Source organism: Etheostoma spectabile, unplaced genomic scaffold (assembly GCF_008692095.1).
Source record: "Etheostoma spectabile isolate EspeVRDwgs_2016 unplaced genomic scaffold, UIUC_Espe_1.0 scaffold00006399, whole genome shotgun sequence".
Lineage (NCBI taxonomy): Eukaryota > Metazoa > Chordata > Actinopteri > Perciformes > Percidae > Etheostoma > Etheostoma spectabile.
In genome coordinates this window covers 27,501-41,865 of record NW_022603371.1, presented here as the reverse complement: position 1 = coordinate 41,865, position 14,365 = coordinate 27,501, and the positions used below count along the sequence as shown (strand labels likewise).

The 14,365-nt window shown below is 42.6% G+C and overlaps 1 protein-coding gene and 1 long non-coding RNA gene across 2 annotated transcripts in view; one reads left to right on the top strand and one right to left on the bottom strand.

The window, feature by feature from the left end:
- Positions 1-1,250: 1,250 nt before the first annotated feature.
- The window catches only part of ddx56 (DEAD (Asp-Glu-Ala-Asp) box helicase 56), an 18,036-nt gene continuing 4,921 nt past the window's right edge, over positions 1,251-14,365 (bottom strand). The window contains exons 5-14 of the mRNA XM_032508149.1: positions 13,012-13,102; positions 10,758-10,999; positions 9,370-9,519; positions 8,392-8,505; positions 7,909-8,003; positions 6,913-6,986; positions 6,438-6,527; positions 6,091-6,196; positions 4,780-4,877; positions 1,251-1,624 (exon numbers count right to left, since the gene is read on the bottom strand). Of these exons, the coding sequence (XP_032364040.1) occupies positions 1,544-1,624; positions 4,780-4,877; positions 6,091-6,196; positions 6,438-6,527; positions 6,913-6,986; positions 7,909-8,003; positions 8,392-8,505; positions 9,370-9,519; positions 10,758-10,999; positions 13,012-13,102 (1,141 nt within the window). The 3' untranslated portion in view covers positions 1,251-1,543. The remainder of the gene's footprint in view (positions 1,625-4,779; positions 4,878-6,090; positions 6,197-6,437; positions 6,528-6,912; positions 6,987-7,908; positions 8,004-8,391; positions 8,506-9,369; positions 9,520-10,757; positions 11,000-13,011; positions 13,103-14,365) is intronic.
- LOC116678063 (uncharacterized) lies at positions 3,722-9,017 on the top strand. The gene is made up of 3 exons (XR_004329150.1): positions 3,722-3,734; positions 4,702-4,706; positions 8,895-9,017. It is a non-coding gene; the product is annotated as an uncharacterized LOC116678063 (long non-coding RNA).

Here is a 14,365-nt window from a genome sequence, read left to right as displayed (position 1 = left end):
CGTGCTGGTCTTACAGGGAGGTGTGTTCAGGTGCATTCTGGGCGTGCTGGTCTTACAGGGAGGTGTGTTCAGGTGCATTCTGGGCGTGCTGGTCTTACAGGGAGGTGTGTTCAGGTGCATTCTGGGCGTGCTGGTCTTACAGGGAGGTGTGTTCAGGTGCATTCTGGGCGTGCTGGTCTTACAGGGAGGTGCGTTCAGGTGCATTCTGGGCGGGCTGGTCTTACAGGGTGGTGTGTTCAGGTGCATTCTGGGCGTGCCGGTCTTACAGGGTGGTGTGTTCAGGTGCATTCTGGGCGGGCTGGTCTTACAGGGAGGTGTGTTGAGGTGCATTCTGGGCGTGCTGGTCTTACAGGGAGGTGTGTTCAGGTGCATTCTGGGCGTGCTGGTCTTACAGGGAGGTGCGTTCAGGTGCATTCTGGGCGGGCTGGTCTTACAGGGTGGTGTGTTCAGGTGCATTCTGGGCGGGCTGGTCTTACAGGGTGGTGTGTTCAGGTGCATTCTGGGCGGGCTGGTCTTACAGGGTGGTGTGTTGAGGTGCATTCTGGGCGTGCTGGTCTTACAGGGAGGTGTGTTCAGGTGCATTCTGGGCGTGCTGGTCTTACAGGGAGGTGCGTTCAGGTGCATTCTGGGCGTGCTGGTCTTACAGGGAGGTGTGTTCAGGTGCATTCTGGGTGTATTGTTATTTTGAGGAAACGGGAAGTGAACACATTGACCAACAAATTAACAAATGGGAGTTTTATTTAGCTTCATAGCATTTGAAGAAAAAAGATAAAAGAATGTTGGGAAAAAGTGACAAAAATGTCAGAATAAGCATAAAAAACAGGGTAAATTCCACAAAAATGTCAAAAGACACAGAAAATAAATTGCTAAAAACATCAGAAAAAGTGATAAAAAAAATAAAGCGACAAAAGTGTCAAAATGTTGACTCAGAAAAGTCAACTGTGGCTTCATAGTCAAAAAGACTTGAGGCTGTTATTGCTGCCATAGTATTGAGCAAAGGCTGCGAATACTTATGTACATCTCATATTTTTGTTCTTTATTTTTAATAAATTTGAAACATAACAAAAACCTTTTCCATGTTATCATTATGGGATTTAGTGTGCAGAAGTCTGAGGGGAAAAAAAAATGAATTTAATGCATTTTGGAATAAGACTTTAACAACAAATGTTGAAAAAGTGAATCCATATGCGCTGTATGAGCCACTAGAAACAAAACAAATACTGTAAGTTTGAGAAGAAATAATTTTATTTTAATGAACATTTTTTGATGTTTTTTAGAACAGATTCATTAGAAAAAAGATGGCGCATACACTGTATTATTCTAAATATTTTATATAATGTTTGGAGACTTTTGAAAACGGATGTTCCTCACATTTTCCTCCTGTTTCAATGTTCATGTCCCATGAAGCTTCAATGGCGCGTTTTCGAAGCCTCGTCCATCCGGGACATCGCTGGAGACATTGCGTTGACATTGTCCTCGTGGTGGAAAGTGTCTCTGCACAGTTCTAGGATCGGGGACAGATGCCCGTCCTGGTGTCCTGCAGCTATGAGTGGGCCGCTTTGCCCTTCCCGCTCCTCGCTCCGCTGTACCGGAAGCTCTTCAGCGGGTTCTTCCCCCGGATGTTCTGCAGGAGAGAAAACCAATCAGCAACTCTCGTCCATGTCATTTAATCCAAACCGTTGTATTTGTTTTATTTAAAAAAAAAGGTGCCTAAGCAATGTTTTTAGGCTACAACATTTTTTGTCACATACAGCAAACATCTCCTCACTATCTGCTAGCTGCCTGTCCCCTGAACACACTGTAAAAAACATCTCCTCACTATCTGCTAGCTGCCTGTCCCCTGAACACACTGTAAAAAACATCTCACTATCTGCTAGCTGCCTGTCCCCTGAACACACTGTAAAAAACATCTCACTATCTGCTAGCTGCCTGTCCCCTGAACACACTGTAAAAAACATCTCACTATCTGCTAGCTGCCTGTCCCCTGAACACACTGTAAAAAACATCTCACTATCTGCTAGCTGCCTGTCCCCTGAACACACTGTAAAAAACATCTCACTATCTGCTAGCTGCCTGTCCCTGAACACACTGTAAAAAACATCTCCTCACTATCTGCTAGCTGCCTGTCCCCAGAACACACTGTAAAAAACATCTCCTCACTATCTGCCTGTCCCCTGAACATATACTTTTCTTAACCCTTGTGTTGTCTTCCCATTAACCATGAACTTGTCCTTCCAGGTCAAAATTGAAAATGAATATTTTTTGTGCTTTTCCGATGTTTTGCTGATGTTATTGTCGCATTTCTTGATTTTTTTTGTCACTTTTTTCAAGCTTTTGGCTTTCTGGCTTTTTTAAAACCTGAGCTGGTTTAATAACAGGTTTTACACTTATTCTTGGAATTCATAGTCAACAAACCTCATTTATATCAAATTATACGTACGTTTTTAGTTGAAAAGGCAAAAAGTATGAATAAGTTTGACTACTAGTTAAGATCAGAGGATGTTGAGTGGATCACAGATGGATAGATGTCAAAGTTTAGTCCGGATACAGTTTTGAAACCATTAAAAAAAAAACACCCAAAACATTCAATGAAAGTAATCATTAATTTCACCTGAAGAATGTTGTATGGGATCCTCCATGTTATATTTGGGCAATATGATTGAAAGAAATCCATATTTCTGATGTAAAACGCATTGAAACTGGTCAGTTTGACCCGAGGACAACACAAGGGTTAACAATGTATTTTAATCAGCACTCAACAAAGTCTGATCTCACACACACACACACACTCTTAATTGACCACCACGATGCATTCAAAAAACACTGTTTTAGCGTTCCAGCCAATAACCAACAAGGATGGGGGGGGGGGGGTTAATGCATAAAAGGAGGGGATGGGCGAGCTAGCCTCATTTAGATTGAAAATATTTTTAATGTCAACAAGCAGTACCGTCACCCAACATCGCCACACACACACACACACACACACACACACACACACACACACACACACACACACACACAACACACACACACACACACACACACACACACACACACACACACACACACACACACACACACACACACACACACCACACACACACACACACCACACACACACATTGGTATAATGTATGAGGGTATAAAACCAGAGATATTTAGTTTATTATATAAACGATTTTGGAAAAAATGTCAACGCAAAAGCTAATTTGAACAGATACAAACCCAGAAAATGACCCAATGTGACATAATGTGCCATTTTGCATTTCCCCACCCCGTTGAACACCTGTGATGACTTGACTGGTCCCGTACCGGTTCTCCTCACCGTGCTGCTGTCCTCCTCCATGCTTGTAAGCGCTGCTGTCAGTGTGGGTTGCTATGGTTATCTTAATCTTACCGCGTTGTCTTGCCGTTTTCATATTTGGTATTCCTCTCAGACGCCTAAGATCCTGACAACCTGTTCTTCACCGGCACCATCTCCTCCGAAGATCTCACACGTCGCACTAAATGGCTAACCGCCATCTTTTTGAAAAAATGGGTTTGGTGTAGGGCTGGGCAAAATAAATTGATTTGCCATATCGCCCAGCCATACACCAGACCAAATGTAAAAAGGATGGCGGTTTGTCCCGGAGAACCACTCCACGTTAAAAACAGCTTATTTTTTACCAGAGGTTTGGTTTGTAACAACATCCCGTAGCTGGATCTCTTATCCGTCTTTCACACGTGTTTTCAAGGTGCCCACGGTCACTGTGCCCCTTAACCCGTTTGTGCCGGATGCTTCGCGCCGTCACATCACATCTACCGCCGGTTGCTGCGTTGCGCAACTCTGAACCTCCTGCCGGCTGCGCACTTCATCATCATCAACATCACCATCACCACCATCATCATCATCATCATCATCATCATTAACAACCACATCCTCCCTCCCAAACTCCTCACCATCTTCCACCTCCATGTCCCTGCCCTCGCTGTCTAACTCCTCCTCTGTCGGAGACATTTTCTCGCTCGTCTCAAAAATTCATAAACAAACGCACGTGTGTGTCTGGTTGATTGACGTGATTTTCAGCAAACTACGGTACATTTTGGTGGTCACATGGCTTTAAAATAGCCAACAAGACCCGCCTCATATGTGTTTGAACCAATGACGGTGCGTTCTCTGCTGCACGCGTCATGAAAAGACCGACGAATACAAAACGCTGCGCCACGCAGCGGCCGGCAGGAGGGTCAGAGTTACTCAACGCAGTAACCGGCGGTAGATGTAATGTGTCGGCTCGAAGCACCCGGCACAAACGGGTTAAAGGAAATGCTAACAGCTGCCAACTAGGAGCAAAATAATGACAACATGGCAAACAGCCAATTAAAATTTGAGCAAAAAAGCTGTGCCGTGCACTTTCACTGGCAAAAGCTTTGAGCAGGCATTTTTCTGTTTTTCCACCCAGAGGAGGACTTACACACAGCGGCCTCTGAACCAAGACCATTTAAAACTAATCTATTAACCACTGACCTCAAACTGCAGAATAATGATAAATCACAGCTGCACCCGAGGGTGTTTTACACATAACAGAACTATATTAATATCTCAAGTTTCTCCGAACCAACCCATTGGGTCCGTGGTACCGTGTTTAATCTCCTTGTAAAAGGGAAAGTTGACGTTCTTTAACATCTCGTAGAGCTGCAGACTCGTTACGCTGCTCCTCAGAGCCGCAGTTCCCTTCGTGATTGGTGATTTTAGGATTTGGGATTCTGTCAGTTTTAACCGACTGTTCAAAAACGTCTCACCTTGAACTTGCCCTTGACGACGCCGTCTGGTTTTTCCTTCCTCCTCTTCCTCCTCCGGCTGGACAGCGGATTCAGAACGCCCCGCAGAGTCTCAGGAACTGCAGGAAGCCGGCGAAAGATAATGAGCCACCATCCAGCAACGGATGGATCCAGTACAGATACCCAAACACCCAAAACTTCCCTTTCCCAGGCAAAAAGTTAATCCTGAACATTACATATATTTAAATATATACTTCCTTAACAATGTATTTTAATCAGCACTCAACAAAGTCTGATCTCCGGATCGGATACGTAATTTTTTTGTTATAAATACATTTGTTGTTTGACACACACACACACACACACACACACAACACACACACACACACACACACACACACACACACACACACACACACACACACACACACACACACACACACACACACACACACACACACACACACACACACACACACACACACACACACACACGACCCTTGTGTTGTCCTCGGGGCAAATTGACCGTTTTCAAAAGTTATATTTTATAAAATCAGAAATATGAGTTTCTTTATCCAAATTGCCAAAAATTAACATGGATGCCCACATGTATGGAACCCATACGACGATCTTCAAAGTTATTAAAATTAGTGATTACTTTCACTGAATTTTGGGTGTTTTCATTCAATTTCACAACATTTGAAAAACCCGTTTAAACGGTTTTAAAACAGTATTTTGACTAAACTTTGACACAAACCGGTCTGTGATCCAATCAACATCGTCTGAGCCAAACTATTAGTCAAAATGATTCATAATTTCTGCTTTTTGATTCCAAAAAGGAGTGTGATGTCATATAAATTAGGTGCATTGACCATGAATTTAAAAAAGACAAAAACATTTATTTATTTTTAAAGCGTCAAATACATAAAAAAAAAAGCAAAACAAAAAAGTCGGATAAGTGCCAAAAAACGTTAATTTTTCCAGTTTGACCCAGAATGTCTACAAGTTAATACTAAAAAGTATTACTAAAAACTAATGATAAGTACTTTTTGCATTTGGTACTTTAAGTATACTTTGATGCTCGGAGCGCCCTGGTTTCTCACTTGGTTGAAGACCCCATTTACAAGGCTCAGTCTTTACTGCAGGGGCCGCAGGTTCAAGTCCAACCTGCAGCCCTATGCTGTGTGTGTCTTACACACACACAGACACACACACACACACACACAGACACACACACACACAACTCTCCCTTATCCTGTCTTTAGCTGTCCTCTCAAATAAAGGCCCAAAACTCATCTTTACGGAGTATCTTCTGATGCTGGTGTGTCTTACCGAGGTACTCGGGGACGTTCCTCAGGTGGGGTTTGACCACCGCGGGGTGCAGGTCTTTGTCGTGTCGGAGCAGCTGCAGGTCTCTGGGGTTGTCCTCGAAATACGTCTGGGGGACAGCAGAGAGCATCCAGCAAATCACAACATGGCACACACACACTCACTCACTCACTCTCACTTACTCTATCACTCACACACACACACACTCACTCACTCACTTTCAGTCACACACACAGATAGATATATATACTCTCTCTCTCTCTCTCTCTCTCACCCCCACATACACACACACCCCCACACACACCCACACCCACACACCACCCCGTTCCCCCTCTGAGATCGACACCCACCTTGAGTTTCTCCGAGTTGAGCAGCTCCTGTTTGATCTCCTTCAGCCGGGCCTCCCTCACCGCCTGCTTGGTCACCGAGCGCATGGCGTCCTGCGCACACAACACAGAGGTCAGCCACACCAGGGGGGGGGGGACTGGAAACGTAGCGTCACTAAATTAGCTCCTAACTTCTCTATATTAGAAACACTAGCAAAGGGTAAAAGAGGAAAGCGTTCCAGATGAGGAGGGTACCTTCGACTGTTTGTCCTTTATGTTCAATAGCCCTTGTGTTGTTTAATCCACAATGTTTAACCATCTTGTTCACCAAATTGTACTTTAACCTAACTTCTTATTTCTTGCACTTAAGCTATGTGGCTTTGAACACGTATTGTCTAGTTTTTCTTATACTTATTTTGACTTAAATTTGACTGTGAGCTCCTGCATCTTAACGAGTTCCCCGATGGGATCAGTCCACTTCCCTGACTCTGGTACTCACCCTGCACCGGTACCTGAAGCCTTCGATCTCCTCCATCTTAAACTGGTAAGGTTTCAGGACACACTCTGCATTATCTGAACGCAAAAGACACAAATATAAATATGTACATAAACATAATAATGCTCTACTACAGTCAATGCAACAAAAAAGGATAAGACACAGATGTGAGAAACCGGATAAATCGGACAATTGCCGGTGTTCCTTTAATACAATATTAGGCATTTTATATTTTATATTAGGCATTTCCTGATCTATGGGTATCCGCATTTATAATGGAAGACTAAAAAAAGAGAGAAAATTATGATAAATTGATATTTAAATAACAAAAATTGGACAATCAACCATGTTATTAGTGTTGGCGTTGCGTAATTGGTCCACCAGAGGACTATTTTAACACATTTATTTATCAGAACTTTAATATATTTTGATGCTCTTCTGTTCTGCTGTGACAAGAAAACACATTATCATATTATTTTAGTGAGAACTCATAAATAACTACAAATAACCAATGTTAGGGAAATCGGTTTGTTGGTAACGCGTTTCTGGATTTAAAAAAATATATATACATCGCCCGATTTCAAGATTCAAGATTCAAGATATTTATTTGTCATATGCACAGATTTTACACCATGCAATGAAATTCTTAAGTTGCAACGTTTCCCACAATATGAAAATGTACACAATATACACACAATATATTTAAAAGATTCGGGTATAAAATTGCATGCAGCAGCAAGACATTAAAAGCATTATAAAAAGCATATGCATTGAACAAATGCAAACATTCACAGTGTAGTGCAAACAGTGACTAGACTGCGAGTAGAAATTGTCAGAAGACTGAGTCGTTGAAAACGGCCTGACGGCCTGTGGATAAAAACTGATTTAGCAGCATATTGGATTTTTAAATTACCAAATATTTGTATCATCGGTATTGGCCTTAAAATCCTTTATCGGTCGGGCTCTAAACTAAATCTAGACTAAAGAAGTCCTGGTTACCTCCGCTGAGCGCCTCCTCCACCTCGGAGAGCAGAGCGAGCTCCGTGTGAGAGACGAAGGACAGGGCGGTGCCGGGGTTGTCGGCTCTCGCCGTCCTGCAGAAAAACCCAAAAAACAAAACGTCTTCATTCACTCATTCATGCATTCATGCAACCTTTACTTATACTCAAGAGATCGTTAGGATTTGATTCTCGGACACAGGCTGAAACGTCGAAAAAAAAAGTGTCAAACATGGACACAATTGTGAGAAAAGGTTTAAATTGTCGATAAAAAAGCATCAATAATAGAGTAGATTTTCAATTTTTGACGGGAAGACGACACGATGGTTATGCATGGAGGTTTTTAACTGTACTTCTTCCTCTTTTAGGGTCTTCCACAGAAGGTTAAGCCACACCTGAGAACAGATGTTTTGTGACTGCGTCCCACAGTAAGCAGACAGAGCGCCGATGAACAAAGGATCGTGAAACGCTGATCCAGACTCACCGTCCCACGCGGTGAACGTACGACTCCACAGCCGTGGGGAAGTCGAAGTTGATGACGTTGGCCACACTTTGGAAGTCCACGCCTCTGGAGACGCCATACTCCTTGTCCTTCGTCCTTTAAAAAAAACACCAGTTACATTTGTTTTTTCCCCCCCCCCCCCCCCTCTCAAAACTGACTGTCGCATACTCTGCGATCTCATGAGACGGCGTATGTATGACACGCCAATTTGTACACCATCATTGGCGTATTTTCAAGACGCCTTCTCGCTTTTAAATAGATAGATAGATAGATAGATAGATAGATAGATAGATAAGATAGATAAGATAGATATTTATTGATCCCAAAAAATGGGAAATTACAGTGTTACAGCAGCACATAGGAAAAAAATATACATAGACAATATATATGAAATAATAATAATAATATATAAGAATAAAATATAAGAATATAAGAACAAATTAAATATATACAGGATGGGAAAACAAAATGTGCAACTGCTTAAGTAATTAGCGTGTTTATCGATGCCGCTTGGCCTCCGTTGACTTCCATTACCTTGCGATTGCGTGTGGATTTACGCCGTGGCGAGAATATGAAAGGGAGAAAATCTGAACTTTCACCCAGGAGACCGAGGAAAAGTTGACATATTCCAGTCTGTGATTATCATCAACATCCATTCCTTTAATTTTAGTCTCAATAATTCCTAATTTCTGCTCTTCTAACTCAAACATTAGGTATAATTTCCTATAAATGAGGTTTATTGACCATGAATTCCCAAAAATAACTGGAAAACTAAAGTTAATAAGTTAGTGTTACGTAGTGTTGAAAACGTCAAAAAAAAGGGACAAACGTGGGAAAAAAAGTGTTGAAAAAAGGGACAAAAAAAAAAATTAAACACGTAGACAGATGAAACCTTTTGGGTGTCAGCGTTTGTGAGAAGGAAACGTAAGCAAGGGTGAGTTTCATATTGACCAGACTCACCTTCCTCCTCTCTCGGCGCCCTTCTTCTTCTTCTTCTTCCCTTTGGCTGCAGCCGCCTGCGGGGGGGCGGTGGGGTCGGCCAAACTCTGTTCGTCCGTGGCGATGATGTAGTCGTAGAAGCCCTGGTTGAACTGGGTGATGATGTGACACCTGCAGGAGTGCATCAACAGGGGAGTAACACGCTGTACGGCACAGATCACTCGATCAGCTGTTTAATTTAGTAGAACGGCGAGTTTCAGATGACTTTCTGGTTACTGAGGTGCACATGCTGAACTGTGCTGAATGTGACATGGACACAGTAGGGCTGGGCGATATATAAGGATAATATGTATATATATATATATATATTGTATGTCTCCCACCCACTCCATGGCTTGCTGCTCAATCACAGGAGCACTTTCAGTGAAAGACTCATTCTCCCAAAATGCACCACAGGACTTCATTTCCTGCCTTTGGCCATCAAACTTTATACTCTTCCTTCCCTCTCTAATCTCTCACACACACACCACACACACACACACACACACACACACACACACACACACACACACACCACACCCACACACACACACACACACACACACACAACACGTTAAAACTGGACAATATTGTCTGTATATTATCCGTTTTGTGCAATAACACCGGCTTAAAATGTGTGCAATAATTACAACTCCTTAGTTATGTAAATACCGTATCATAAAAATTCCTTTAACGATGTAAATATCGGACATATCCACATTCCTTTTATTTCTTTATTCATATTTCTACTCTGATATTTACAAACTCTTGCAACTGTAACAGAATTTCCCTTCGTGGACCAATAAAGTATTTCTGATTCGGATATATCGAGACTGAATCTGTATCGATATATATACAGAGGCTACATGTCATCTTACATTTATGATATCATAGATAACCGGGCCGGCAGTTCATTTTAGTTGAATGGGGTCTAGATCCTTGACGCTCCACTTCCGGGATTTACTCCATTGCCAGATTTCTCTAATTTAGGGCGGCTATCCGTTGCCTTGGGTTTCCTTTCCAGTCGATTTATGACGACTACGTCAGAAAAATTAAAAACTGTCACAACATGTGACTTGCTATTTGAATCTATTTGAACCCAGATCTAATATAAAATAAGGAAAGCCCACATTTAGGTTTATATCTGGGGCCAGGGACGGGTACTAGGAGTTCTACTTGGACCAAGGTTGTTGGTGGGTTCAGTTTCTCCAGAGTAACTTACTGTGGAAATAAAACAAACCCTCTGATTTAGAGTAAATAACCAAAACAATGCTTGGTTGCAGCCCTGCATTCAACGTCAACACATCTGGAGACGGGGGACGACGAGTCAAAACCTGAAGAGTGACTCCAGTCCGCCGGCGCGGTCTCACCTGGACTGGACGGGCAGCTCCGAGTTGAGCACGCAGGCGGGGATGCCGAACTGCTCCAGGAACAGTTTGAGTCTGTAGCAGCGCTCCACCGCGCCCACGAACACCAGCGTCTTGCCCTGCACCAGCCGCAGCTTCAGCAGCGTGTAGACCAGCAGGAACTTGTCCTCCTCCTCGCACTTGATGCTGTACTGCTGCAGCTGGCTGCTGTCGGGGAGCTGGGAGCCCTGCAGCTTCAGGACCACCTGAGGGGGACGCAGACCCGGGCGTGAAGACAGAGACAGAGACAACAACACTCAACACCTTTGACGTGTTACGGCTGATTCTTTAAGGAACCTAAAAGACAGACGCTGTGCAGCTGGTTTTTACTAAAGCTGAGACGTTGTAACTCACATACAACAACTGTTAGACTTACGGGCCGACATTGCGTAACATATGCAGGGTACACTACCCTTAAATAAATAAATTTAAAATCAAATTTACATAAAACGAGGGACACGGGCACTAGAGCAGCGTGTGCGTGGTGCGCATGCGACGCAGACAGTCTGCTATTTCTATTTTTTAAGACCCTTTTGTGCAGAAATGGATCTTAATTGTGTCAATATGTCTTTTAAATCAAACTAACGATATACAGGAAACTATTTACTGACTGTCAGTGAGCATATTGGGAGTAGAGCCCGACCGATATATACACCGAACATTTGGTTATCTAGAAATTCGATAAATATTTTAAAATGTAAACCGACGTGAAACTAAACATAAACAGATTCCCCTAAAATTAGTTATCTGTATTTATTTATGAGTCTTAACTAAAATAACATGATAATTTGTTTTATTGTGACAACAGAACATCCAAAAATATATTAAAATTTCTGATAATTAAAATGTATATAAATAGTTGTAGAGCGCCCTCTGGTGGAGAGACTATGCAACGTCAACGCTCATAACATGGTTGACCAGTTAGTTTCTAAATATTCACTAATCAGAATCATTTATTTGTCATTATAAAGGATTTTGATGAATGAACATTTGAAAAAATGTATCGGCTGTTATATATATATATAATTATAAATGCAGATACCGATTGATCGGGAAATGCCTGATATCGGCCCACCAATGTATCGGCCCACCGATATATTGGTCCACCGATATATCGGCCCACCAATGTATCGGCCCACCGATACCGATGTATCGGCCCACCAATGTATCGGCCCACCGATACCAATGTATCGGCCCACCGATACCGATGTATCGGCCCACCAATGTATCGGCCCACCGATACCAATGTATCGGCCCACCAATGTATCGGCCCACCGATACCGATGTATCGGCCCATTGATGTATCGGCCCACCGATACCAATGTATCGGCCCACCGATGCCGATGTATCGGCCCACCGATGCCGATGTATCGGCCCACCGATGCCGATGTATCGGCCCACCGATGCCGATGTATCGGCCCACTGATATATTGGTCCACCGATGTATTGGTCGGGCTCTAATTGGCAGTTTTGTGTGAGTTCCTTGTTGCCCTCCCCTGCGTCCTCTGATAACAGCTGACGTTAGATTTGCATTTCACATAACATCTAAACAACAATCCCAAAGCAAACGCTCGCCGTCTCGCCTGCGACTCACACAGTCCAACGGCGTGGGTGCAGCCCGTTAAAAGATTCAGCCGCACAGGGCGCCCAGAGAGCTCAGTCGGTAGAGCGGGCGCCCATATCTAGAGGTTTACTCCTCAACGCAGCGGCCCGGGGTTCGACTCCGACCCTTTGCGCGCTCTCTCTCTCTCTCTCTCTCTCTCTCTCTCTCATCTCTCTCTTCTCTCTCTCCTCTCTCTCTCTCTCCTCTCTCTCTCTCTCCTCTCTCTCTCAAAATAAAAACGATTCCGCAGCACGTACGCGTTCATTGTGGCCAAAGCGTTGGGGCGATAAAGGCGTGGAAAAGATACTCAGCATTTTTTTGGTGTTAGTTGAAAGAAAGAAATCAGCAGAAAAATGCAACTTAAAATGCAACTTTCATTGTTTTTTTTTAGTGTGGCCTTTAATATTCAATTCATCGTTCAATTAGTTCAAGAAAAGAAAGTTGGAAGTGGTTTAAACTCAACAAGCGGTTTGCTGAATTTAAGTAGAAAACTGAAAGCAGCAGAACTGAGAACACTTTAATATCGCAAGTATTATCGGTATCGCACATATGGCACATATGGCACATATTCCTCATATGGTAGCTAGGACTGTGATTGTGAATAAACGACCTTACAGGGTTGTGCAGCAGCAGCTCCTTCAAGGCCTCTACGTCCTCCGTGAGAGTCGCCGACATCAGGAACGACTGGTAGATCTTCGGCAAATGACTGTGAAGACAACACAACCCAGAGAGCGGATTTATTCAGTGAATCTACTGCCAATTTGTTTTGTTATGGACAAAACAAATGTGTCAGATTCTAAGCAAAAGATTTGGATTCATATTTTTTCCCCCCGAAATCGTGCAGGCCTAGTTTGTCGTGGGTCAGACATGGTGATACGAACAGAAACGTGGGTTTGGTGAATCGTTACAGCCCTAGTTAATATAGGATATAACAAATTAAATAAAAAATAGTAGGTAAATGTCTAAAAGGAAGTTTTGTAAAATAGCTTTTGGAGCACGAGTTTTGTCCAACATCGTCTTTCATCATCAGAGGGTTGAATAAAAATGTTCATCATCAAAATGGACTTTAATTAAAAGTGTATAATACGTCTAATAATAGTGCAGTAAAATGTTCCCTGTCATTGAATTCCTAAAGGTCAAAGGTCAAGGTCAAAGTTTATTTCTCTGGCACATTTACAAACAGTCACTACTGCCCCAAAAGTGCTGCACAAATATAGATAACAACACACGATAAAAGCGTAATAAATAACCAATTGGAAAAACCAATCTAAAAACTGAATATGCCAAAAACAATAAAACAGATATAAACTTTGCTCAAAACATTAACAATAAAAATGTCAGAGCTCAGCTTGTGTTAAAAGCCAGAGCAAAAAGATGAGTTTTCAAAAGTGATTTAACCCTCGTGTTGTCCTCGGGTCAAATCTGACCCATTTTCAGTTTTTTTCATCACAAAAAAAAATGGGCCTTTGAAATAAGATGAAAATGTCAACATTAGAAATATCAAACAACTTTGGAAAAAACAGCAAAAAAAAGCACCCACAACATTGAAAAAGTGACAAAAAATGTCAGAAAAAGCGATAATAGTGTTGACTAAAAACCACTTTTTTTTCATGGTTAAACTCTGAACAGAGGAAGCTGCTCTACTGTTGAGAGGGAGAGAGTCCCAGAGCTTAGGACACTAAGAAAGATCTGTCCCCTCTGGTCTTCAGTCTGGTTCTGGGTCTGAAGGCACCTGGTCCTGGACCTGAGTGCTCTGACTTGAGTGTGCAAAATCAGCATATCAGATAAATATGATGGTGCCGGCAAATTAAGAGATTTAAAAACCAACAACGAGATCCCGAAACTTCATCCTTCAGTTGATCTCAGTCTGAGAAGGTTAATTATTCTCACATCAACACTTGAGGCCATGACGTTGTCTCAAACTCGCCACTGAACGGGACAACGGTCTTTCCACTAAATACATAAAATC